Source organism: Aptenodytes patagonicus, chromosome 7, assembly GCF_965638725.1.
Source record: "Aptenodytes patagonicus chromosome 7, bAptPat1.pri.cur, whole genome shotgun sequence".
Lineage (NCBI taxonomy): Eukaryota > Metazoa > Chordata > Aves > Sphenisciformes > Spheniscidae > Aptenodytes > Aptenodytes patagonicus.
Window position 1 is genome coordinate 1,686,815 of NC_134955.1, and position 27,768 is coordinate 1,714,582.

The 27,768-nt window shown below is 53.8% G+C and overlaps 1 protein-coding gene across 7 annotated transcripts in view; it reads right to left on the reverse strand.

Annotated features, from left to right (window-relative positions):
• Nucleotides 1-20,431, reverse strand: part of MYRF (myelin regulatory factor) — a 66,972-nt gene extending 46,541 nt beyond the window's left edge. For 6 of the 7 annotated variants that reach the window (XM_076343665.1, XM_076343661.1, XM_076343664.1 and 3 more), the window contains exon 1: nt 20,332-20,431. In XM_076343665.1, the coding sequence (XP_076199780.1) occupies nt 20,332-20,377 (46 nt within the window). In that variant the 5' untranslated portion in view covers nt 20,378-20,431. Of the gene's footprint in view, nt 1-12,497; nt 12,547-20,331 lie in introns of those variants that run through there. The other variant, XM_076343660.1, reaches the window with a different exon arrangement.
• Between the last annotated feature and the right edge of the window lie 7,337 nt (nt 20,432-27,768).

The following is a 27,768-nucleotide window of genomic DNA, read 5'->3' on the forward strand; positions in this document are numbered from 1 at the left end:
GGGTCTCCAGCGGCCAGGAAGACCCTGGAGCAACAACCTGGCTAAACCGTGAACCAGCACCAGTGGCAAAACACTCAGAGTAACGAACCGCGCTGGTAAGAGGTACAAGCAAACCATCGCCAGCCTGCGGCCCAGTGTCCAGAGTCAGTAGCACCATACACACCAGCACCTCCATGTCCCCTGGAAAGCTCCCTTCTGCTCTCACACAGGCCCACAACTCCTTAGCTTACATGCACGGAAGAACGTATCTGACAAAAGAGCCTTTGGATAAGCTGGAAAGCGTCCCTAACCATTTAATGTGTCCTGGCTCAGGCCCGCAGCAACCCCCACTCCCATACCTGCTGCGCAGCGTTGCTCCTCCTGACACACTAGCGGGAAGGGGATACGAGCCAGTATATACACCCTGTATAGGTGTACAGAGAGAGAGACAATGCCCTCTCTCCATCTCCCAGGCCTTGGGGAGGACAAGGTGAGTGGTGAGAGACATCCCAAGACAGAATAGGCGTGAGGAGCCAGAGGAAATCATCCAGCTGCGCCACAGCAAGGGCATGGGCATGTCCCTCAGGGAGCCCTGTGGGAAAAGGCGGGCAGCTCCATGCAGAAGAGATGACCGAGCCCCGTCCTCCCTCCCAAACCTTCCTGAGCCCTCCTCTTTCTTCTCCCTCCTTCCCACTGCCCTCTCTGGCCTCTCCGCCAGCCACCACTCGGCACCTTCACCTCTTCCAGCCCCTCTCGAATTTCCCCATCTCCCCTCGTCCCTTCCCTCCCAGCGCCGTTATCCCTCCGGACCCTCCTGAGTCCCTTCTCCTTCCGGCTCTCCACCCTTGTCCTGGCCTCTCCTCCGCCCTTGCCAGCTGTGAACCTTGGCATGGATAGAGCCATTGTCCTCCGGGCATCGGGGCCGAGGAGGAGGAGGGGAAGGTGTGAGAGGGGACACAGTGGAGCATTTGTGTGTGTCCCCACAGCCGTCAATGCCCTGCTTGTCCATTCATGCACTAAGATGGCAGGAACAGCAGCACCCACACAAGCGTCGCCATTTGGCGGGGTCCAAGGTGCCTGCCCAGGGGGGCACATTGCCCTGTTTGTTTGGAGTCCCGCAGAGGCAGAAGACAACGCCTTTATCTCCCTCTCTGGGCCGAGGGCGTTGGAGGGCTGGCGGGGGGGGGGGGGACAACAGGACCAGAGAAGGCCACTTCGTCTGGCGTTTCCCGAGCTCGGGACTGACAGGGATGTACGGCTGCACGAGGCTGACTCTGCCACCCTCGCACCTCCATTCCCCAGCCCAGGAGGAAGACAGGAACGGGGAGAGGCTCTTCAGCACAGCCTCCGGATCCCTTCTGCTGGGGCTCCTTCGTGCTGGTGGGCTCGCCTGACCCAAGGCAGAGCAGCAGCACGCGCCCAGCTCCTCCAGCCGTGCCCTGAGCGGGATTACGGCACACCGGCCACGCGGCCGCCCCGCTTCACCAGGCTTTAGTGGGCTGCGGTTAAAGGACTGGACAGTAAAAAAGGAGACGTCAGCCAAAGCTTCTGCTCGTGCGTGCTCCTCTCTGCAGCCCACTAACTTTACCTAGATTGCAAGTTTCGGGGGACAGGAGTGACCTTTTTCTATGGGGTAACACCTATGTGCATGAGCTCCCTGTCACCATCGTGGCAGTGAAGGTCCAGCACAGCTCTTTTCGCTATCAGCATAAACTTTCTTCAGTGTGAATTATTACCAGAGCATATCGGCAACACAAGAAAAAAAAAATATATATATTTATTGCCAGCGACGTACCGGCCTTAAGAGACTATGACCCAGCTGCCCAGAGCCTTGCCATTCTCGGCAGTGACCGGGAGAGGCAATAAAGACTCAGAGAGGCACAGGGACTTGACAAGGCTGACGGCAGATGGCTGAGCAATGTCACTGCTGCTCTGCTACTGCCAGGGAGAGAGCCCAGGGACACAGTCCCTGGACACTGACACTGCAGGGCCACCAACACTGCCGGGCTTGTGGCTCCTGGAGAGGCTCTTAGAAAACTCGGAGATCCAGGAGCCACTCCGGACACCTCTTTCAGCCCAATTCTGAAGACGTGCACACCACACACATGGGGGACTCAGGACTTGGAGCCGCGCTGCCTCTCCTGGAAACCCCCCAGCACAAAACAATCCTTAGGCAGGAAGATTAATAATCAAACAGCAACAGAATACAAACCTACAGGCAGCCAAGCATCGCCTGGAACACCACGTCCAGATCGGGCATCTCGTTCCTCCCTTCTAACTGGGAGGCAACAAGGTCTCTCCTGTCCACTTTGGACAGCCTCCAGAGGAGACTGAGTGTAAGAAGGCAGAGCGATTTATCTAGATGGGACTTTTGCCAGGGCTTGGGGAGGGCCATCACTACTTTTGTGCAACCAACACCGAACTTTCACGAGCAGGAGTGTCAGGTCATCAGGCTCTTCCTTCTCCTCACACAGCTGGGACGTGCAACCATACAGCACGTGCTCTCAGCGCTATGCTGCGATAGCATTTGCTCCAGAATTGACTCCTGCGAAAATCACAAAGGGCACCAAAAGCTTCTTACACCGTTGGGTTCCCTCTACCATCGCTGCAGTAAACCCTCATCTACCTCTGCTACACACGTGGCACAAACCTCCCGAGAGCCAGGACCACTTCCCAGGATCTAAGAGCAGAGCAACGCGACCAAGAGAAGCGGACCAGTCAGGCACACAGGTACAGGGCAGTCATTTCTTTTCCCAAGGAGGAAACAAGGAGGAGATTCAACACATCCTGCTTCAGCGGTCTGGGTCTTACTCGGCAGCCGTGGAGCATAAACGGGGTGTTTGCAGGTACTCCCGCAGCCGGCGCACGCTGGGCCAGACAGCAGCGTTGGGGTTGTGCAAACGATCCAGCGAGAACCCTCCTGCTCTGCCGCTTGGCTTGGGTTCAGGGTTGATTCATGAGCTGATGTGCCCTGCTTGGGAGTTCTTGCCCTCCTTGTGCTCTGAGAGAGGGATGGACCGAAGGACACAGTGGACGCTATTTCCCTCTGATTTCATCCATCTTAAGACAATACCAACCATTATATCCCTGAGTCACGCAGACCACAGAATTTTACTCAAAGTGTCCCCCGCCGAGCCCACAGTTTCTCACTGTAGAGGACACATCCTTCGGACAGATGCAGTTCCGAATTGGGCTTCAGCCGATTAATTCATCTCCTGAGGAAGGGGCCACGCTAATCCATTTCCACCCTTCAGTTCCTCATCTTCGTTTGCACGATGTATCTCCATACCCTTAACTACCAGACTAAAGAGACCTCTGCTCCAAGAAAGCTACTTTTCAACGAGGTGTTTGTGGACTAGCTCAGTCACCTTCACGCTTTGCCTTTTCCTGAGCTAAGCTAAGCTTCTCTAGCCACCCACAATAAATAACAAGTAACGATGCAATTAAAATAATTGTTTTTAAAAAAATCCCTAGGGATTACTGCCATGCTGGCTATTCCCATACAGGCTTTCAGACCGAAACTGAGGTTTCTTTTTTTTTTTTTTTTTTTTCAAAAAAAATTCGTTGTTTGCATTTTCTGACTAACTGTGAGCTGTCTCCTGCACCGGAACATAGTTCCTGCACCAGGGATTTAGCAAACAGTTACCAGACAATACAAATCAGATACAAAACGTGCTGCTTGGATCCCATCCACCCTGCAAGCTCTCTGTGTGTTCTGGGTCTCACTTCAAAGAAGCGTGCTGTCTGGAGCGGTACAAACCAAGAGGGAAGGTGCCTGGCACGCTGCTCGAGGACGCTGCGTGGGGAGGGCAGCACAGGGAGGAGAGGATGAGGAGGTCACCCCGCGCCCGGGGAGGTGGGAGGCATTGACTGCACACATTCCCGCAGGCAGAACAGCTCCTCGGGCTCTCGATGCGCAGAACGAGTCGTCTCCAAGCATTAGAAAAGTGGAGGCAAATACTGGGACCGAAATAAGGGTGAGATGTGCCCAAAGGGAGATAAACCTCATGGCAGGTTTATCACTGCCTGAGCTGCGGGCGCAGAAGCACAAGGGACGGATGACAACAGGTAAGACCTTCTCACAAAGGACTGAGCGCAGAAGAGACGCATGAGGAAGGTCAGGGACCTGCGAACTAAATCGAGAGCCCTCTCCTGCTACCTGGCCCGGGCAGACCTCTGGAAGCCATCCCTCCTCCGCTCCCTCCGTCTCCCTCCAGCGCGGAGGACAACAGGCAGTAAGTGCTGCTGCTTCCCGGCACCGCTCACCCAGCTCCTTCCACCAGAGCAGAGATCACACGCTGCTGCTGTTTTAAAGCACCTGCTGGGGAAAGCAGCGTGTAGGTCCTGAGCGAACAAGTCTGTCTTGCTGCCAGCCAGAACTGTGACAAAGAGCCGAGTTATGAGGGAAGAGTGGGAAGGCAAGGAAATTACAGAAATTGTATGAGTCATTAGATCAATAGATTAAAAGACCTCTTAGAGCCTTCTGTCCAGGCCAGCATAAGGTCATTCATTCCCAGCTCGCTCCTTGGGGCTCTGCCCCGCGTGGCTCTGCCCCGTGCGGCTGGACTTTCACCACTTCCATTCGGGAGACGACGCTGCAGCCCCCCACTCCTCCAAGCCTGGCTGCCCTCCTCAGCGCCCGACCTGAATGCTCCCTTTCTTATCTCCGCTCACCGCCAGTGCCCCTTGTGCTGAACAGCACAAGGGTTTCACAGCTGGGCCATTCACTATCTTCTAACCACAACTGCTCGCAGGCCAACTCCTCCGGTCCCGACTACCATCAGCCTGACATTATCCGTCTCCTGCGACTGTCCCCAGCCTGCGCGCAACAACCCCCGTGCTATTGCTTCCCATTGCCACCCCAGCATCTGTCGCAGCCGGGAGCAGGGAGGCTGTCTCTCTCCCTTTGAATATCTATGTTTGGAATTATTTTCCCCCAGATGCATCTTCTTTCGCTTTCCCCAAAAACGAGGGCCACAACTCCAGCTGGGCCGAACCACAGCAGTTCAGCTGACTTCATCGGAAACGGAGCAGAAAGCCTGGCCTTCTGCAAAATCCACTTTTCATCTTCTCACTCAATGCTTGTGGTACCGGCAGCATCTTCAGGTTTAGATTCAGATCTAAATACACTTGTTCTTGAGGTGTCTCTGTAACAACACACTCTGAGGTCTGCTGGGCTAGGTGTTGTCAATCCAAATATCAGCCAGACAGCCCCTGCCCCGCGGCGTTTACAGCCTTGAATTTCTCCAGTGCGTTTCACTTAATGCCGAACGACATCCCGATGAGAAACTTCCCCCCGCGTGGAACTGACAGGGAGAACATGAGAGAGATCAAACGCTGCGTCACTGACGGAGCTAAAATACAGCTGTTAATAGAGAGACATCAAAGCGCAGAGGGGTTACTAGCAGAGACCCTCAGGGACTGGTACCTGGGCCAAAGCCACTCAGCGTTTTTTATTGCTGTTCTCCACTGGCAGAGTTTGAAGGTGGCACACACATCGGTGGGACAGCAAAGAAAGGAAAAAAAAAAATACTCATTCTTACAGAGCGTCTTGAATCACCTGGTAAGTGACAGCCATCTGTCTGCTGCATAACAACAAAGCAAAAGGCAGGACAACCACCTGAAAGTAGCGTGTACAGGCTGGGAAACTGCTGGGAAAAAATTACTAAATGAAAGGCTCCAGTTTTCAGGACTAACCACAGCCACGCAAGCCTCGACACATCATCGCAGCTCTGACAGCGACTGCAGCGTTCTCCATGCACGAGGGGACTATTGAGCAGAAGACTCAGGAGAAACGGTCCTGGCTTTTCCGCATACCGCTGCTGGAACCGGTGGCCCGCCTCTGTTTGTCTGGAAGAGGGCATGGAAATACCGGAGAGACTTTGGAAAAGGTCGAAATAACGCTGCTCGGGACGCACAAGAAGCTTTACGAAAGTCCCCATCTGGTCTGTTTATTACCAGCAGGCTGAGCAGCGGTTGAATCCTCACGTATATGAACTCACGTTGGAGAAAGCAGCCTGCTGGGAGGGAGTTTCAGTCTTGCAGGGAGGATATGGCAGTTGGGAGCGCAAGATTCGACAGCGTCAGCCATGAAATAAGACGTTGCTCCTAGCAGGGAGCAACAGCTTTCCCAGAGAGGTAAAACATGCAGGTCAGGGACCATCTGCTCCTCCGTGCTTGCAAAGCACAGCCGCAGCAGGCCCGTGGCCCTCATGTCTGACCGCAATAAATATATTAACATTACTGGCCACCATCTTTTGGAAACGATAAAAAATTACTCTCAAAGAGATGCTCGAGGAGCAATTCTACCTCTCAGATATCTTGGAGGCTCCTCCTAGTTGTAGAGCCCACAGTGCTCTGAATCTAAGCCAACACAGAGGCGGCAGACACTTGTCTCAACGGATACGAGAAGCTCAGGGAGACAAACCAAACTTTCTCAGCACAGAAAACCACAACCGTGGCCCGCTCGCTGTTCGACTGTCCTTCAGGCTCCCCACATCACTGAGTTACGGACAAAGGTTTCAGAGGTAACTCAGTGATTAGAAGCCGATACAGGATTTTCAGCAGTTCAGGAACACTTTTGACAATATTTTCCTATTTCCTTATCCCCACTGTAGTTCACCGATCCGCTCAAGAGAGTTCTATTAGCAAAATTCATCCACAGCACGTTACTGCAGCTCCATAAATCCCGAGCTGTCCGTGGAAGGGGAGCAGGGAGAGCACTGACTTCATCCCGCTCCCACTGGACGCCTCCCTCTAGGCACAGCACGCTGGGTTCATCCCTTGCCCCAAGTCTTTCAGACAGTCCCCAGCTGTGAAGGGAGCTTCCCTGGAAGCTGACACGCAAGTGACAAACCATTCCTTAACCTCTGAAGTGCTAACATTTATTCTGGAGCTAATCTCCCTCCAGGGCTGTAGGACAATCCCTCACTACCTATGAACAACACTGGGAGCTACGAATGAAAGGTGATCTAAAAGGTTGGGATGGCTGTGGTGGTGACTGTGACCAATTCGGGGGGGGAGGAAAGCTAAGCCAAGAAGATGAATGACCAGGGTTTCAGCCACCCAAAACTCTCCCAAGACAGCACAGCCCGCTTTGCTGTAGTTTTCTAAGCTTACTTTCCTCACTTTCCTTTCTTTCGTGACAGACTCAAATGCGTCTTTGGAACAGCACGGGTGTACCCTGCGGCCAGGATCCATCCCCTGCCAGATCCCCACTCCACTTCTTTTGGAGGTTCATTGTGCGGACTGGGGTCCGTCACAATAGAAGAGTCACTCTGCCCTTCTGCAGATTCCTGGGTCTCTCCTAGAAGCCTGCTCACACGCACGAGGCTGGGGAAGAGCAACGCCATGTCACTAGCGAAGGACGTTAGTGTTTATGCCTTAGGTCTAGAGCTGAATTAAACGGGACTTTCAGCTTAACGCACCTCCCGCCAGGCGCTCGGTGAACTTTCTGGAGCTCTTCCACCCAACTGCGTCTGCAAAGGGCTGCAACTCTCCTGCAGAGGCTGACCGTCCTGCCATCTCCCTGCGGCCCGCGGGGCTCTCCGTGAAGAGCAACGCCATGTCACTAGCGAAGGACGTTAGTGTTTATGCCTTAGGTTTAGAGCTGAATTAAACGGGACTTTCAGCTTAACGCACCTCCCGCCAGGCGCTCGGTGAACCTTCTGGAGCTCTTCCACCCAACTGCGTCCGCAAACGGCTGCAAACTCTCCTGCAGAGGCTGACCGTCCTGCCATCTCCCTGCGGCCCGCGGGGCTCTCCATCGGGCCGGAGCTGACCTCCTGGCCGGAGAAGGGCGCTGGGAAGGCCCTGCCAGGACAGCACTGCTGTCCAAGGTACCGCCGCCACGCTGCGCCCATCGCCGCTCCCCGCGCACCGCGCCGGCACGCACCGGAAGGGAGAACCGAGCAGGCTCTTTCCCAGAAGGACAGTCCACCCTTACTGAACAACCACGGCGGTCTCCATCAGTTATTTTTTACAGTAGCCATGCCTAGAGCTCTGACCTCTGCGACGTCTCTGCTCACGCAGGGCGAAAGAAATTCCCGAGATTACTGGCCTCTTGCTTCCGTGTCGTCGCTTGTGCAAGGGGCTACACGGATACAAGAAAGGAAGAGACGGACCTTGCCCCAACATCGTACAAGTCTGTTACACAAAGGGCTGACACAGGCAAAGCAACAGGGAACTGCCTGGATTCGTGCTGTAAAACGGTGGTGCAGCCCAGAACAGAAGAACACACCTGCAGACGTGCCCACCGTTTTCTCTGGAAGAGACCCCTGCTTATCCCTTCAGAAAAGAGCACACAGACCTGAAGATCTGCTGGAAGAAGCTGGCAGACCCAGCCTCTGCCTCTGCCAGGACAGACACAAAACTTTCTTTTATAGAGACCTGTATTGAGACCAGCCAGCAAGTCAGACCCGCGTGCTAATCGACCTGTGCGCCGTGCTCTTGTTGGAAACGTCTGTTGTTGTTTCATTTGTTTCTTTGTTTTTTTAAAAAAAAAGCTTACTGCAGAAGCAAATGAATTTCTGACAATCTGCACTGAGTCTCTTTGACTTCTCCGGTCCCTCGGAGAAGTCCTCAGCCCATACAGACTCTCGGGGCTGAGCCAAGGGCAAAGGTTGACCAGTTTCTCACAGAAATGTTCAACAGAAATGTTCTTTCCTGTGAAAGCCCCAAACCAGAGCTACGGGGTTTTTGGTTGGTTGAGGGTTTTGTTTTTGTTTTTGTTTTACAAATGAAACACAAACCCAAACCCACACGATGAGAAGCCCCACAGTTCTCCTAGCAAAGCCAGAATGTTAACCTCAATCTCATAGATAAATTCTCAGCGGCATTAAAAACCCACCAAACCTATTATTCCTCCACAGTTTCAGCTGGAGGTTGCATTGCTCAAAGCTGTTATATGGGTCAGGCTAGAAGATCTGATAGTTCCTTCTAACCTGAAACTCAGTTAAGCATCTTTATTTGAAGAAAGGGTACTTTCAAAGTAGGGAAAATCGGAAGGTAATTTTATCAAAAGACTTACTGCCACTGCCTGGGCCTTATGAAATTAGCAAGCGAGGAAAGAGGAGCAGACAGGGATAAGAACGGAGGGGAGAGGTCACTTTATCCCAGGTGGTCCTTAGCTGCCTCTGTACGTGGGGAGGCTCATCCTTCCACTCCTCCACACTTCACCTGGACCATAAAGACTTCAGGGCAAGGCCTGTCTCCCACTGCCAGTCCAAAGAGGTTCGGAGCTCACCCCTGCTGCGACGCAAGCAGCAATGAGGACAAACACCTTAATGATACGAGACCTCCCAACCGCCCATTGACAGCGAGCCGCTGGATTTATTGAGAGTGCTGTAAAGTTTGCAAAACAGCAAAAGAAGATTTAACACGTCTTTCTTGCATTGACAAAAGCCCTAAACCAACAAACGCCACCCTGACCCATTTAAACAACAGGCTGATCAAAGCAGAAACAACTTCTACAAAACTTGGGGTTTAGTTCTGCAAAACCAGAGGCCTCCACAAGTCTCCTTCAGGCAGTGAATATCCCCAGGGAGCAACCGGCGCTCCTAAAACTCATGTCCCCTTTTCACTTGCTAACCTTCATTGTTCACTGGCTGAGCAACCCGCATCTTAAAACACAAAACAAGGACACATCAGATCAACTTTCTCCATCTCATTCCTACTATCTAGTTCTCCAAGCTCACTCTCAGCGTGGTTTGGTTTCCAAAACTGCAGAGGAGAGGGCTTAAACAAAAAAGCCCAGCCCAGTAAACCCCACTACCTCTCTCCTTCAGAGCGCCAAGCCGTGATGAAAGCATCCCAACCCATGCGTTATGTCCTCCTGGCGAGGCCTTGCTCTGCACCAGTGGCGGTAAACATTCGTGGTGTCTGGTTATCAACTTTACTACACATCACAGCTCGCTGTCACTGGTACCGTTCTCATCTCTTTCAAAGCCAAACTTGGCCCAATGTCATGATCGCCTACAAATTTGTGCCTTGACTAAATTAAGAAAGCTGTGCTGAAAATTCATGGTAAAAATTCTGTAAAAATCTTTACCAGTGATCATCCATGATCTATTGCATCCACAGCTGCCTCTTGGGTGTAACAGAGCCACAGCACCTGTGTCTAAAAGCAGAGGAGCAGGAAAGGTCCCTACCCTGATGTTCCACAAGACCATCCTGTTGGACTGGGTTGACTTTTGACCAGTTCCTCTTCCCAAGCCCCTGCACACCAGCACAGCCTCCAGCACCCAAACTTCTCATTCTGGGCTGTGAAACCCGGCCAGTCTGCAGGTCCCCACATTGCTGTTCCTTGTGTCCCTTCAGCCCCTCGACACCGATGAGATGAGTTCTGAAACATCATTTATCACCCCTCTCTCTTCACTACGCGTTCCACTACGCTGCATGTGAAAACTCATCACCATCCGCCTCCCCATTCCAACACCCTTTTCCAAAGACTGCATTAAAAGAGACAGGAGGGAGGGGAGGTGGACAGAAGTCCTCCTGCTCCCCCTACCCAGAACTTCTCATTGGCCTCAGATTTTGATTTGGATGGGACCTCATCGGGGAAAAGACCATTTCTGCTCTTATACTGAGCGGAGCATTGATTATATTATCAGCAAGCAGCCAACCGTGAAATGGCTTGATGGCCATTCTAATGCACGGTTTTTAAACTTCTGCTTTACTTAAGCAGGTGTTTCATTTCCAATAAAGTCAAAGCGCACTTTTTAGTGCCTTATTGAATCAATGTCCGTAACCATTGCTTGTCATAACAGAAGAGATAATCCAAGATCAAGCAGGCTGATAAGTTGTTTGGTTTCCTGTTTATCCAGGTTTCTAGCAGTCAGCTGCGATCAGCACACGGGACTAAAAGTCACAAATGATAGTTGTGGGTTAAAAAGTATTGTCAGACACAAACTAAGTGAATCTTTGTATTCCAAATTAAGTCGAAGGTACTCTTTATATTACGTCCACTTCTCAAGGCTGCAAGCGAGAGCGGCTCGGCGTGCTCTATGGTCCTTGCCATCAAAGCAGAGAGAGCTTGCAGGAATTAGCCCTCCAACTCTTTCGGAAACCCTACCTGTGTCTTCCGCAAACCCTGTCCCATGCCTGCCGCCAGGCCCTCTGCATCGTCTCCTCCCCACCAATTACTATCTTCTTCTCCTTGGGTAAGAAAACCAGATCAATTTGGTCTCCCGAGATAACGCGTTACTGCAATGTTGGGGTGATGACAAAAAACTCTACAGAAAAAAATATCGGTCCCAGCAAAAATTGCTTTAATTACTGTTTTTAAAAAAAGCAGAGATCTCACCAAAGCTAGACCGTGGCTGCTGGCATTGCACGTGCCTATCAGCTCCTTATTCACTTCTGGTCCCATCCCACGCTGCTTCAGCTAGCCTGTTCAGTCTCTATTCACACTACACGCTGGTCTGCAATCCCAGCCCCGCTTTTTTTGCTCTTCCTGCTGATGGAGTTTGCAATCACCGAGGGCATAATTCAGTACATCTCCTTCAATACACCGCAAACAAATGACGAGAGCAGCTGAAGAAAAGAAGACTGGATAGAGCAAAAGGGATGAGGGATGGGGAAGGGGAAGAGTGGGGGAAAAAAAGAAAATGTAGGATAAGCCAGAGAGGCTAAGAAAACTTTAACCACTGCAGAGACCGTTGCCAGCTTTCCCATGACCAAGCCGGCCTGTCAGAGCAACCGGGATGTGAAAGAGAAGCACCGATGCTGTGCTGCACCAGAGGAAATGATTCCTACCTCTGCCCGCAGCCCTGCACACTGGCCCTAGCCCTGGACATGCCACGGGATTATGATTGCAGCCGGGTGGCACTCCCAGGACTGCCCCCCCCCCGGTTCACCCCAGCCTCTGCCCTCAAATCCTGGATCCGAGCACACCAAGGCTATTCAGAACTCCAGCCTCGGCCTTTCCAGCCAGCCCTCCTCCTCACCACCCCAAAAGGCAGCAAAACCCGCAAGTGTTCGCTCTCGTTCCACAACGAATCTGGCATCTCCGTTTTGCAGCCGGGGCTGGCCCCTCTCCCCAGCCCCGCAGCCCTGCTCCCAGATCTCCCTTTCGCCATTTTGAGTAACTGCATCAAACCAGACAAAGTTCAGCGAGATAAGTGGTGGACCCTGAGTATCACGTTACACTTTCCCTTGGGAAGGAAGCCTTTCGTTCAAACACGCCTTGAGCGCGCTCCAGGGTGTGCTGGAAGACGGTGGGGAGCACAGGGTCCACCAGACCGTCCACCTCCACCCCCCTCAGACAGAAGACATCCTCCGTCCCTGCTGTGCGGGGCAAACGGTGCCAACAGGAGAAGGAAGGTCTGGAGGATAAGCAAGGGTGTGCCAAGGCACGCCAGTCGGTGGGAATAAGAGGGTGTATCCATGAAACCATAAGGGGGAGCCACCGGATAGCCAAGCGTGGTGGCCGATGCAATCCACCCTCTACTTCTAAGAGAGCCCCTTTTCCCTACACAGCAGCAGTATCCTCCCTTGGACTCTGCACCTCCCCTGCTGACCTGACAAGAGTCTCATCTCTCTCTGTCCATCCCTAGTTCTGGTATCTGCCTGGAAAGCACCACGGTGTGGGTTTTCCCTCCTGAAGGATGCTGCCCCATGAGCTGGCCCATGGGAGGGGCGTCCGGCAAGCACCAGCTCGGGCCCAAAAGCCACAAGCCCGTTCCTGTTTGCGTCTCCAGTCACAGCTGCTCCCCTGTCCTCTGGCAACGCACATGCTAGTTAATCATTCCTCAGACACATTTAGCTTACTGGGGTTCTTATCAGAGAGTGCAAAGTCCAAGCCCAATCAGCAACACTACTGGAAAGAGGCAAGGGGGTTACCCAGAAAGCTCTGCAAAGCTCTGCCGGAGCGATGCCATCCCCAGGCAGGGAAATTCCCAGGCAAGAGAGACGCTGGAGGGATGCCAAGCCATGGTCTAGGGACCCTGTCTGGGCAGCACAGAGGAAGGGCAGGCACCTGCAGCACTGCTGCGGGCCAGGGGTTCGCTGGCCACAGCCTAGCACCCTCCTAGCACAGCTCCCAGCTCCAGATCACTCGGGTCTCGTCCCAGCAGGAGGAATCCACAAGGCCCCTAACCAGAAGAGGGCAAGTACAGCAGGGCCCCACCTCTCTTCCTTCTTTGAAAGGCCTCTTCTGGTTTTATTTCTCACCAAGCGACCACGGGCAGAGAACAACAGCAGGGCAGAAAACGGGGTGAAAGCAGAAAGCCAAAAGAAGACTACTGAGCTATGACAGGAGGCAGAAAGCCCATGGGGAGAGCAACTAGCAACTTCCCTGCGCGCCGCTCAGGTGGGGCTGCACTTCTCCAGGCAATGCCCGGCTCTCTCCAGGCTAACCATGCCCAGGAGCCGTTTTCATTCCACGTTTATTGCAGCCAGTGACACGGCAGCTGGGATGACTCTGGCCCCAGAAGGCCAGCCCTAGCGAATGCTTTGCTCTAGCAGAAAAGGGTGAGGGAGCGGAGGGAAACCCTGCCTACCCAGCACCCCAATAAGGCTCCTTCTTGACCAGCATCTTTTTCCCAGGTCCTTGCACGCAGCAGCCCTTGCGCAACCCCAGCCCAGGCACAGGGAGCAGCGCGGGTCAGCTGGATCTCCATGGCACCAACGTTGCCCATTTCCATCAGCCTGGTCATACCTCCAGCACGACTCCCTTCTAATCCGCCCCGACGGCCACCTCTTCCTGCTACCTCCTCCCAAACCTCCTCCTGGTCCGTGTGTCCAGGCATTGCTCCCAGGACACCAACCTGTGGAAGATACGTTAACCAGAACACGGGCAAAGTACCTCTCTCCGTCCCTGACGGAGCTTCTGTGGGCGTGTGCTCACGTCGCTCTTTATGAATCACAACCCACCCCTTATCAGACGTCTTAAGGGATCCACCCTCCTACGAACAGCTCTCCGGCCTTACTCCATCTGGATGTCTCCTGTCCTTTTCCCATCCAGGAAAAAGGAGTTTTGGGGAAACCGAGGAGAGAGAGCAGACCCCAGAGAAGTACCAGCCCCGTCACAAGACCACGCTGGAAGCGGCAGATGTTCTGCACTAGCCTTGCCCTGAGGAGCGGACGAGGACAAGTGCTTTGGCTGAAGACTCTGGGAACCTCCTTGCTGCTGGTCCTGCTGGGATGGAGGTGGCAGCTTCCCCCTGTGCCCAGGAATGCCCCCTGGGCCTCAGCCAAGCGCTGCAGACTGCTGGTGAGGAGCTCAAAGGAACATTTTTCTCTCTTCCCTCCTCTGCTTAGGCCCTAGGACAGAGTTGGGTTCACCAGCAGCCTCACATCACCTGCTCTTGTTGAGGGCACATATGCTGACCAGGGGCAGACACCAAGCTGGGTGGGCAGGGGAAGCTCGAAAGAGAGGGCAGAGAGAGGAGGAGCAGAAAACAATCACACTGGAAGGAGAGACGGAGAGGCAGAGAGGGGAAAGCAAGCTGAGCCGTGGAAGGGTTGGGGGATCTGTGCTGTTACCTGCTCGGATCCAGCGCATCCTGAGCATGGTGAGAGCAGATGTCAAGCTCCCGCTGCGTCCCTGCTCTCCCCCTCTGTCATTATGCTGCCTAGCTCAGCTTGTCTAGGTCCCAGGGCTGCTGCCTGCTGGTTTTTCTATTCCCTCAGGGAAGAGTGGGAGGGCCAGGGAGGAGGCTGGGAGGCTGCTGCTACACGCTGGGATTTGGGTCTGCGAGGGGATTACCAGGAGGGATGGTCATGTGTTTGTGCTGTACCAGGTTCCCCAGGACCATTCTGTCACGGGCTAACTCCGTCCAGCAAAGCACTCCACACAAAGCCTCTTACTTTCCCCACTGCACCAGCCAGGCCCTGGAGGGACTGTCACACTGCAAAGCCACCGCTTCCCCAATCCCGCTCCTCCCGAGAGTTGGGTCTAGGCACAAAGCACCCGCAGCGACGTGCAGCAAAGATCACGTTGCGCTTTTCGCATGGAGCCCGTGATTCTCCCAGCCTTTCCCCGGCGCTTTCCCTCTGCCCGTACTCTTGCCGCACCAAACAGCTCCGTGCAAGCGGTGCAGGAAATCCTCTCTCCAGCACGGCATCAGAGTTCGAAGATGCATTTGGGGGATGCAGAGACTAAGGGCCAGAGAGCCGCTGGACAGGCAGAGGGTGAACAGCGAGCGTGAAGCCCAGCTCCCAAAAAAGCCATTTTTTCATATAATTCAAAGGAACTAGATGCTGAGATCCACTGTAGCTGCATTGCTACGTCAAGCCCAGGTGCCTAAAAACGTACGTGGGGCCGGTTGTCCTGGTTTGTGTGTGTGGCTTCTGCCTGTCGGCCGGCACCGTGCCAGATACCACAGCCTCTGCTCTAGAGGCCCCGGGTCTAGCGTCCTCCTGCCCTTTCTGCTCCCAGTGTTTTCAGCCTCAAGAAACCACCGGTCTCCCCTCTGCACCCCTAAGCAGCCAGGAAAGACTCCAAAGCAGTCCCGTGTTTCTCTGTGACTCTTTTTTTCCAATCCTCCAACCTCCTGCCTGGCAGAAACTGAAACTGGCCCCGTAGTTCAGCGAACCCCCAGCGAGCTGTAACTCACAGGTGGGGTCACCAGCACTGCCAGCAGCCAGAGCCCTTCCAGGGACGCTTCACCCCACTATGAGGTGCTGGCCAGCTCTGAGGAGAAACCATTATTCCTCTTCCCTTACGCTCATGGCTTCACAGTGAGTGTTTTACCAGTGAAGTCCTTCTCCGCTCGTTCCCGTCCACCACCGAATCCTCCTGCAGACACACAGCACACAGAGACCCAAACCTTACGACACAGGACGGCGGACGAGGTGCAAACCCGGGAGTCCTGGGTTCAGCTCTCTGCCTCAGCCCCATCATCTTATCTTTCTTCATCCAAGGAAAATGGGGCAATGGCCCAGACCTCCTCCTGCAGGGCTGCAAGGCGGCATTTCCCGCTCACATACAGAAAGCGCTCCACAAGACACAATAAAAATCACCAAGAAAGTAACCAATGCCGTTAACACACACACGCACACGCACTCCTACGGGCAAAAAACATTCACTAATACAAACACACTTGCTGCCTTGCTGATAAAACGCCCGGTGCTCACTTGCTCACTCCCAGCTCGGAGGCTCCTGCGACCCCTCCAGCAGCACGCGCAGTACCAGCAGCACGCGCAGTACCAGCAGCACGCGCAGTACCAGCACCCCCCGCGCGCGCACGCACAGGCTCACGGCCGCTCGACAAACACACGCTTCCGAGTGCTCCAGCCACTTGTGCGCGGTGAAAAATTGTAAAGGGCTGCTCCATTTCACGGGACTCGCATGCCCTCACTGAAACCCGGCCCTTTCTGTTTAACCAGCTACGGTCTTTCCCAACTACAGTCCAACCCAAAATCCTCCAAACTTTTGGCGTTCGCTATTCTTTCTCCGTTTCTTGCCCTATCCCCATTCAGCCATCTGCCAAACCGCCCACTCCCCTGCCCCCCCAAGTCCTTCCCTGCACATCTTTCCCGATATACATTCTTTAACAACCTCTTATCTCATAAATTAGCCGAGAGAGAGAGGGATCCTGAATAGCTGAGCTCTGTCGTAACTGTTTCCCTTACGCGAGTGGTAGGCAGGGAGGAAGGTAAGGTTTCTAGCAGGATGCCAGCCAAGGGTCAGACGCTTTCAACTCCCTACTTTTCCTTTGATACAAAACACAAATGCTCTAGGTAAACACTCCCAATACTATGGAAAGACCAAACTGAGCTCCTTCACCTCCGCTGCCAGAACCCCCAGTATCCCACGCTCTCTGCCTCCGAGCTCTCCCAGCTGTCTGCCCAAGCTCTCCTCGGCAGGATGGTCCTGGGCACCACCAAACACATTTACCAGCTGTGCTAACACAAACCAGGACAGCGATGATCTTCCTAACGCAGGACAGGCCCACCTCGAGGACACTCAGAGGCCACACTGCCAGCCAGACTCGCACTCACGGCATCTTCATCCCAGGAGGGTGTGAAGTTATGCCCGATCCGTCTCTTCTCTCAGAGACTGCATACGCTTTTCCCCAGCCCCTTCCCAAACATCAGAGCAAAGCCCGAGAGTTTTCACATCATTCTTCCGCTTCTCCGTCCTCGCGTGTCTCAGATCTCACTTTCAAAGAGCAGACAACTACATTCCAGGGAAATAAGAATATCCTGCCCAAGCAAATACTGAGAGCCCTCTTTACGAAAAAAAAAAAAAAAGGTCCATCTCTTGCGGCTGAGAAAAGGGGAGGCCGGCAACTGGACCCGAGATCTCGGGAGCCCTCGCTCCCCAAAACAAGCCCTGCTCTGCAGATGGGACCTGCCGCACTGTCGCTGGAGCCAGCCAAGTGCCAGGATTTGGAATCAGCGCAGACACCAACTCTCTTCCACACCTCAGCCAGCACAGCCCCCACTCCCCAAAAGTCTGCAAGAAGAGACCAGTTAATCCTTGCCTGACGCTTTGAAATACCAAGTGCTATACAAGCACTAAAGGATTACTCTTAAATATGGTGGGATCGCTCACAGCGGGCTCAGATCCTGTGCAAATCAGAGTCAAGCAAAGGAAAGGGAATTCCCAAATTGTTTCAGGGTTTTCAGTGTACAGGAAGAAATCCCTTTCGCGTAAAACCTCCGCTTGGTGAGATGACGATCTGTGAGAAGAAAAAATATTTCACTATAAGAGAAAAATATGGTTTGAACACGTGTTCCTCCCAGGAAGGGAATCAGCAGACACCTTTTTAAAGAAGTGATGGGGTAGCGAGGAATCGGTTCTACTAATGAATTTATTCCTGTAAATTAATAAACTCTAACAGATCTATTGTTCACCACTATATTACAACATCCAGAAACCATTAATTCTTCAGGACAGCGAGACTCCAGGGCAAACCTGGCTCCGTGCTGCAAAGCTAGCAATTTGAGGCACTGACCTTCACTTCCAAATAACAGAGGATCCGTTTGGCCGCATACTCCTTCAGAGCACCACGATTAAAGCGTGCACAAAAGGAAAGAACCTTGTTTCTTCACTCGCTGCATAAACTGAACTGAGCAGCAATCCTTTGTGGTAAAACTTTCTCCTCGTCCCCTCTCGCCCTCAAACACTGTGTTGTAACAGATGCTCTTTAATAACGCCGCCAAAGGGATCTAGCTGCCCAAGTGAAATAAACAGCCATGTTGGGCTCCACAAAAAAATTATGCTCAGAGAAGTTCCAAAAAGGAAGCTATACAAGCAGGCAAATAGCAGAGGCTAAGAAATATCCTTCAGCCCCAGTTTCCCTCACTCCTGGTTTTTACAGGGACAAGATGGTTTTAATTCAAAAGAGAGAGAGAAGGACAGAAAGAAAGAAGGAGAAAGAAACAAAAAGACAAAGATGAAAAGATAAAGAAGGAAAGAGAAAGAAGGAAAAAGAGAGAAAGAATCCCAGAATGGTTGAGGTTGGCAGGGACCTCTTGAGGTCACCTTGTCCAACCCCCTGCTCAAGCAGGATCACCCAGAAAGAACGAACAAGACAGACAGACAGACAAAGAAAGAAACCTTCCACCCTATAAAAAGATGCTCTGGGGGAGAGAGAGAAAATCTACTTCTACAGATGAAGAGACAGACAGTTGAAGTCTAATGCCTGTAATAAATAACATCGGCATGCTGAGCAAGGGCTGCGCAGGACGCCGGGGAGGTGCTCGGTGCCCAGAGGACAGGAGGTGGGTGGGCAGGATTTAGGAGATTGGTCAAAGTGAAACCCTAAAAACAAAACAAGCCCCCTGAAGGCTGAAGAGAACACAGGCTGGGAGCACACGATAAGAGCCCGCGTGGCGAGGCTTCCCATCCTCGCTAATCCTGTCGCTCCCGGGAATCCAGAATCACGTCTGGAACAAACAGGGGGTGCTTTTTCCTTTGAAGAAGGAGACATGCATTACTGAGGCATCACACGGGTGCCAGAAGAGAGGAAAGCGAGAAGTAAGCAGCTTGAGCCTCTGTTCGCTCCCGAGAGCATCTTCTGTTTGTGGTGCATCTTCGCTTTCCTCCCCAGGTTAAGTCCTTCCACCAGCCAAACAGAAGGGACGCAGTCCTCCCACCCCAACCGCCCCAGGCAATGCTGAGTGAGCAGCTCAGCGGAGCGGGCAGCACGCCGCCCGATCCCACCGCAGGCGAAGCACAGCACGAGGACTCCAGAGGGGATCCAAGCTCCAGAGCTGACTTGTCCACACAGCCAGTTCTCCGTGGACCGGGCTCCACCCTCAGCGGACCCCAGCTCTGCCACCGGCAACAGGACATGTTGACGCAACGGAGCCTCGCTAGGATGGGCGCGTTGTTCCCCCGCGACCAGCGCATCTGCGTGCCAGGGGCTCACACCAAGGTGCACAGCCCCTGCAACCAAAACCTCCGCCTGGCAAACGGCCCACCAGAGAACAAGGGGCACACGGTGCGGGGCGCAGCACCAGAAAGAGAGAAACAAAGACAACAAGCGAGAAAGAAACAGCGATACAGTCAACAAGGAAGAGCGAAGCGTGCCAACAAAGCCAGAGCGGGGAGAAGAAACACTGAGCCGAGGGAGGAACAACAAAGGGCATCAGGGTCCCAACGCCTCCCCAGGCACACAGTTCAGCCCTACCGAATCCTCAGCTGCCACAAGCAACCGTGTTTCACCCCTGCTTGATAGCGGCCAAATTCTCTCTACAGCCACTTTTCCACCACTGGTTTCAGTAAAAGCTGCCTTTGGTTTGCACCGATGGGAAGGAGACTCTGATCCACAGACACGTGGTGCCCAAAGGGGTCCGGGCTCTGGCTGGACAGCAGCGGCCTACAGACGCTGATTAAGAGATGGCGTGGGGTCCACTGCTGGACACCACTGCTGTAGGATCAGCTATCTTCTAGACCAAAGAGGAGCGACTTCCCCAGCGAAGCACGCAGAGGTGAGCCCGCTTCCAACACGCTGCGCCCAGCGGCCATGGCTCAGGGGACAGGTAGAGAGGCTGCCGGTCCCGAGGCGAGCAGAGGGTGGCCAGGAGTTTGGCCCCGCGGCGACGTCTGCGATCCGTATGCCAGAGCTACTGTCAGGAGCCTGCGCCTGCTCCGAGGACCGGCGAGGGCCATACCAAGCTCCTCGCTGGGGTGGTGGCAGGCATCTAACGTACGACGCAACGCGCTCCCCGGCCCTCGGTGTGCCAGGACTTCCAGTTCGGGACCCACGACGTGACCCTGATGCGCCGGAGGATGCGCGCCCGCACCTGGATTCTGCCCAGGCACCGGGACCCGGCGTCGCTCCGGCACCGGACAAGGCAGTTGCTGCGCCCTGCCTTCGGCTGGGGTCAGGGGCCACCCCGAGCCCGGCCGGGCCGCGGCGGGAGAAGGCTGGGACTTAACGGGGGGTCGCCCCTTACCTTCAAAGAACCGCTGCAGAGCCTCCGTCTCGTCCACCACCTCCATAGCTGTGCCATGCACCAGGCGGCCGGGCTAGTCTCCGCGCCTGCAGGGGGGCATCCCCCCGGGCCGCGCCGGGGGGGGGGGGGGGGACGGACGGACACGACCTCTCCGCGCTCCGCTCCTCAGGTGAGCCCCGCCGCCGCCCTCAGCGCCCCGCTCCGCCGCTCCGGCGGGGTCCCGGAGCCGGTGCCGGCGCCGAGCGGGGCCGCCCGCTGCCCATCGGCCTCCTCCGCGCACCGCCGAGCGCTGCCCCCAAACTTGGGCTGCCGCGGCGCGCTCCTCCCTCCCTCCCTCCCCGCCCTCCGGTGCCCCGGCCCCGCTCCTCCTCCTCCTCCTCCTCCTCCTCCTCCTCCCGCCGCCCCTTTGCCGGCCGCGGCGGGCAACGCGCGCCCCCGCCGGCAGGGAGAGCCCGCCCCGGTACCCGGGGCTCCCCCCGAGAGACGGCGTCCTCCCGCCCCTGCCCTCCGGAGAGCCGGGTTCCCACCCCCCGGGTGGCTTTTTCCGACAGCACGAAGCCCCAGCGCAACCCCTCGGGGCCGACCCCCGCCTCTCCCAAACCAGCCACAAATCACCCCCCACCCCCCCCCCCAAAAAAAAAAAAAAGAAATACCCTTCCAGCACGGGGGGGCCGGGGGAAGGGGAAGGGCCAGTTGTGTTTGCTTCCCCAGATGTGCCCACAATCAATAATAATGCCTCAAAAAAAAAAAAACCCAAACCCCAAATAACAGTACAGTATCTAAATGAAGTTACAGTTATCTGACCACAGTTAACCAAACGCAGAGCCCCTGCCAGCCGAAGACTGTGGGACCATTCTCTTCTGGGCAGATAAAGCGCACAATGAGGTTTTGTCCATCCCCACAAACCAATTCAGAAGGGCAGATTCTCTTATATATATAAATATATTTTTCTCGCTCACACAGCTGTGCAGTGACCAATTCTTCTCTGGGGAGGGGAGCGGGGAGGGGAGGGGGGCCGAGGTTTGGGAATAGTAATAGGTCTATTATTTCGGGGATGGAGAGAAAGAGCTCAACAGCCCTTTTTTCTTCTCTCCCCCCCCCTCTCTTTCCATTAAGACAATTGTTATTCTCTGTTACCCCACGCCCCTTGTTCCTGCGCACACACTCACCTCCCCCATCTTCAGGCACAAGCTGCGTGGGAAGGAAGCAAAAATTTATTTTTGCCACGGAGCCCGAGCGCTAGCCCAGACCTAAATCCGGTCGGTGCCACGTTAGATGTTAGGCTGTATTAGATTAGACCCCAGAATCAAATGCTCCTGCTAAGGATTCAAGCCCCAACCCTCAATCCCTCGTCCTCCCAGCAGCACGTTATCTCTGCTCGGTAAGAGCCTCCTGCATGAAGACGTGAGGAATAGACCTCCCAGTGAGCACGCGGCCCTGTACGCCCAAGTTTCACTTGAGAACACAGCAGAAGACGTTCACGGGCACGTATAGGACCTGAGCATCCAGTTCAGCGCTACCGGCGCACGGGAAAGCCTCCCCCTTTGAGTCTCTGCTCGCTCCCGGCCAGGTCTCGCTTGCAGAACCTCCCCTGTGCTCCCCGATGGTTCACTGCAACGTCGCCCACCCCTAAATCTCATCCTTGTGCCATCAGGCCTACGGTGCACCACCTGCACGTCTCTCAGAGACACCTAATAGATTACAGGAGTGGCAGGAGGGAGCTGGAGCTTCAGCTGCTCAGGCACAATAAAACAACAAGGGAAGGCCACAGCTATTCTAGGTCACTTCACCGATGACTGTCAAAGACAGCAAGAGAACCTGTAAACAGGCCAAGCTGGCAGAAGAACAAGTTCCTGCCTGTTATGGCATTGGACCCTAAAGCTGGGTCCAAAGATGATCAAAGATTTGAAAGGCAAATGACCCCGAGACCGATCTGCCTCGGATTTGTAACCCTCTGGACCGCCCGCGCCGGTCTCTGCCTGGGATTCCCCACCCCCAAGGAGCAAACTCCTGCGCAGCAACTCATTTCAAATAAAACTGTGACACCTCTCTCCTTCCCATAGTAGCAACGTGACCGGCCCCGCCGCACACCCTTCCCATAACATGGCGCAGCCCAGCCAGCCCTCCCAGCCCGAGTGCCACACACCCCACTAACCAGACGTGAAAAGCCCTTTGAGAGCAATCCACTAACGACGCAAACCGTAGCAGAGTGGCTGCCACCCCCAGCAAACCGTCCTCCTGATACTCTAAGTACATACCGTGGGGGAGCAGGATAAACAAAACACTCGTTTCTATTGTCCGTGCTATGAAGTTATCATAAGAACAGGCAGGCCAATGGCCCAGAAATAATTTCTGAAATAACTCGGTGCCTTTGGGCAACAGCATTAAGCTAGCCAGGTATTTGTACCCAGCGCACGGCCACGGCGTCCCAGCAGCCAGCGGGTAGGCTCAGCACGGTTTCACCTGTGTGGTACCGTTAGCGCAGTCTCACGCACTACGCTATCGGAAGAGTAAGATCCGTCAGCGATTAAGAAATCTTACTCCCACTTTGCACTGGGAAGGCAGAGGTTAGCGTGGCTGCACTTGTCCCACTCCAAGCAGGCAGCCTGTGAAACGCAAGCTGCGCCTCCTGATCCTAAGCCGCTTGGACCTAACTGCCTCCCTGGGGCTGGTTCACCCGTCTTTGCTCCTTCCCTGGTGTCTGAATCAAGCAAGGTATTGGCGGTCTGTGTCCTTCTCACCTCATTTTTCTTCGTGCACGTTTGCCTCTCGGTACTGCTCAGCTCTCTGTCCCAAGGAGTGCTGCTGTCTCCCTTCCTGGACCTAATTAAAGCGAAAAGACAGGTTGGGCACGCGCTCCTGATGGCGCTGAGGTAGGCACCCAACCTCATCCCCTCCCGAAAGGGGGAAGAGCAGCTGGTCCCTTACTGCAATGAGCTCGGAATCCAGCATTTCAGGGTTGTGCTTGTGTAATCCCCAAGAGATACTAGAGAGATCTGAACCCAGAAAGTTAAAAGGTGTCGCTTTGATCTACTGTCGCTGCACAGAAGGCAGCGCCGGGGGACAGAAATCCAGCCCCCGTCGCAGCGTGCCGTTTGCTTTCCTGTCTGCCGCCTCCCCTCTGCCGCTCTCCCCCCCTGCCAGCCCACGTCCTCCCCGTTCCCCGCGTCTCTTCCCCCCCCAGATACACACACACACACACGCTCCCTTCCTCGTTTCCCCCGGATCACGCTCTCTGTAAACACTGCTCTCCCTATCCCATGTGGTTGGTCGGGAGCGCGAGCCAAGAAGGGGGTGGAGGGATATTACTCACGGAAGGTGTGGCTGTTCCTCCCTCCAGCGCTAAATTTCAAAGTCCAGTTTAAAACAACAAAAAAAAAATAGTTCAGCGGTTCCCCTACCCCGTTCCCTCCCCACACCCCAGCCGGGCTCCTCAGGCACAGCTGGAAGGCTTTTTAGTCTCTTTTTATATTCCCTCCTCAGCAACCGAGCACGGACCGAGACCTCAGTCCCTGCACGGGGGCCGCAGGCAAAGGCTGGCAGGCACGTGCCCTCAGGGCGGCAGAACCATCGGTCCCGCTAACGCGAGGTCCAGCTGAGCCGGGCACTTGGGTCAAGAGCTGTAAGATTGCTCCTGATGGGACGGCGCCCTCAGATGCCAAACAAGCTGCTGCTCAGCTGTGGGAGACGCTGGAACACCTGGCGCCTCATACTAGTGGTTTAGGTGCTATATACTCAGAGTGCGCGTGTATCCATTTGTTTGGTGTATTAAGGCCAGATCAGTTTTGGTTCTGATCTAAAGACGACTCAAGTTACTAGAAACGTTGCCGAATTTCACTACGGTAAAAATCAAGGGGCAACTGGGCTGCGTCCCTGTCAAAGGCGGTTGTACACCAGCAGTCTTCCTTCCTCGGTCCCTGGATTTGTCTGGTAGCCTTCGGGAAGCAGGCTTACCAAAAAAAAAAAAAAAAATTAAAAAAAAAAAAAATCACACTGTGCATGCAGCTGTGCCTCCCCAAACTTCAGACTGCGCTAATCAGCCTCATCGGCATTGAAGGGAGGGACAGCTAGGCAATTTCGTATACATTTATGTACTACATTAAATGGGATGTACTGAAACTTTCACGTGGACCACGCGAACTGGGTTTAGACGGGCTCCTTAACTATCCAGAGTTTTTTTGAATACATCAGCCAGGACGCGGTAGCGGCTACGCCCTAAAAACACCCGTTATCTTGGACAAGACAAACCCTCCAACTGATTTTATCCTCTGACGGAGTCTCCATGCATTCAAGGTGAGCAGTACAACAACTGCAAGGACTTGCAAGCAAGCCACAGCAGTACTCCTCCGCCGGGATACAGTACGCTGGTATGTAATCCGTGAAAATGTTTGGGTGGTTTTGTTTTGGGTTTTGTTTTGTTTTTCCTTAAAACATGCCTACAGGCAAGCAGAAGCAAATAAGAAAATTGTAAACAAAATAAATGCTCTGAATCTAGTCGTATTTTACACGGTTAAAAATGAAGATAAGACAGCCCACACGGGCCCTAGAATTTTTCACAGGTTGCTGTAGTCACTGGGTTTAAAAAGCAGAGAAACCGTAACATGACCAATCTACTGTCACTCTTGAAGGCTGCAGAGAAGGGCCGTAGAAAGAAGGCACTATTGTAGCAAACATTAGTAATTACCGCCTACAGCATAGAAAACTGCTCTTCACAGATGAAGGGGGAACGGCTTTAAACTAAAGGGGGGTAGATTTAGACTGGATATAAGGAAGAAATTGTTTACACTGAGGGTGGTGAAGCACTGGCCCAGGTTGCCCAGAGAGGTGGTGGATGCCCCATCCCTGGAAACATTCCAGGTCAGGCTGGACGGGGCTCGGAGCAACCTGATCTAGTTGAAGGTGTCCCTGCCCGCGGCAGGGGGGGTTGGACTAGGTGACCTTTAGAGGTCCCTTCCAACCCAAACCATTCTATTCTATTCTAGACGCTAGGAGGGTTAAAAGAGCTGCTATATACAGGAGTTGCAATTCAGGAGCATGTTCCAGCAGTTCCCTTGCTCAGCTCCCACCGTCCCCTTCCATGAGCTGGCACGTGTCTCTGGAGTCACCCAGGGGCGATGGCCACTCTGGTACGTTAGCGCACTGCAGTAAGGGTCTTTGGACTTGCCCTCAGGCTTAGTGCGAGTGTAACCTGGCAGCCACCTTCACTGACACCATCCCAGCTACCTCACCCGGGGCAGCGTCTGAGGCTGCGTAGGTGACAGGGAAAACAACCCATCTACTATAGGAGCCGCCAAGGCTCCTATACATGTTACGTGTACTAGCACTAGGGTTACTGGGTGTTTGGGTGAGAAAGAGTCTGCTGTGTAGAGACGTTATTTGGGGACGGTCCACGCAGCCTCATCTGTGCTCTACAGAGTTTGTATCTGTTCAGGGCTCGAGTCAGCTCAGCCTCAGGGACTGCGCAGAACTTGGATTTCCCATGGTTATTTGGCTGCACAGGAGGGCAGAGAAACTCCTCTCCTTGACCCCACCTGACTTCCCTGGGGAAGAGCTGTTGCTCTTATCTGGTGCGACAATGCTTCTTTGAGCCAGCCAGTGAATTCAGCATGATCACAGAGAGATCAAAAACCTTCAAGTGAAGACTACGGCTTCGATGAGTAACTCCATGGGAATGCAGTCAATGACGGGAGCCAGCAAGCCGGCAATGAACCTACCTCTCACACAACGCCGAGCTCGTGCAACTCTCTGCTCTCCCGTGGTCGTGCCTCTACAGACTTCCACCTCCTGCTCACCACCTCCCAGAACCCTGCTGCCAAACAGGACGCCCCTCTTCTATACTGACCAAGGCCACCAGAAAGGCAGGTCCCCTTTACTGCCAAGCAGCAGGAGCAACAAGAAGCCATCACTACTCGTGGACAGCTATGGTCGTGGTGCAGCTGGGCTGAGGTATGGAGAGGAATCTCTTCCTCAGGAGCGGGGAGGCACATCTAGCAGTGACACTCCTGTCCTCTGCAAGGAGGTAGGTGAGCACTGCTTGTATAGCGAGAGCTAGCAGAGCTCAGTGCTCTGCTTTCCAAAGGTGGCCTTCAATTCAAGTCCAGCCCTCTTCCAAACCACCTTCAGCATTCAGAGCGGCTCCTGCAGTTCTGGCTGACTTCCACCAAATGAAACAGAGTGCAACATTTACAGACCATAAGGTCTGCTGGTGCGTAAAGCCAGGGAGCCCAAAACAGGGACTGCATTTGGGAATGAATCCTTTTGTGATCGATTTCCGGAGGGTCTCACAGCAAGTGAGCGTCAGAACTAAGCTCAGGTCTGGGATTCTCCGGGTTTGCTTTACGATGTTTAATTCACTGGACCGCGCTGCCAGGCAGAGCTGGGGAACTCACAGGTCTTACAAGCTCTCTGACGGGTTCAAGGAGCTTTGGAAAAATCCTCACACAAGCACGGGAAGAGCTCATCAGATTGTTAAAGAATTTATAAAGCCCAGAGCTGAATTTCTAGGGCTGCAAGGCAAGTGCCAGCGTTTAGGAAAGACCCTGCAGGCGAACGCTTCCAACTTGTAAAGCATGCAGGATGCACTCCATACAGCATGCCGCTCCTCTGAGATGCCATCGGCCACATTAACTGCACTCTAGTCCTCAATCCCTTTCGTAGGGATCTAACACGTGCTATCACTCGATAGCTATCAACAGCTTCCACTTTTGTTCCAACGAAAGAAACCTGCAAAGACAATTACAGATTTTAAAGCTAGAACATTGCAGCAATCCAAGTGCAATATTTCTTGATTCATCTGAGCAGGAAGAATGAATTTAGTGCTCTGAAGAGTCCATGAATTCCTCCTTCCCAGAGCACCAGAGAAGGCACCTACTTTCTTGTTTTGCAAAACCCAACTGCTATTCTATACAGCGCTCTCCAACTTTATCACTCCTAAAGCGCTCTCTCTCTTCACACATACGTAAAGATGAAGTTTCCAAAGGCACCAATGGGAGTTTGGAATCAACCATCGGTTTTAAGTAGGAACCGAGCGCTTAACTGCCCCTTGCTCCTTTGAAAAAAAAAAAATCAAACCTAGAAACAAGAGTAAAGCACCAGCAGAACACCAATGTCACACCGCAGCGAGGAGCTAAACTGCTTCCTAACTAACGCTGCCCCATGGTTGTGCACCCCAGCAAAGCCCCTCCACCACATCTTGTCAGGGTCTGTGCCACACGGAGCCACGTTCTGTTCTACATCTCATCACAGGATGAACAGGTCGTGCCACCAGGACTACACCCTGTATCTAACCACGGTCTGGGCCAGCCACACGTCGCAGAGGGAGGACTCTTACCTCAACTGTGTTTCCTCATTCTGAAATGAATTTGTAATGGAGCCCAGTTCAGGTCCCATTGAATTTGATGGTGAATGTATCTCCACGCAACCCTTTAACATAAGGCA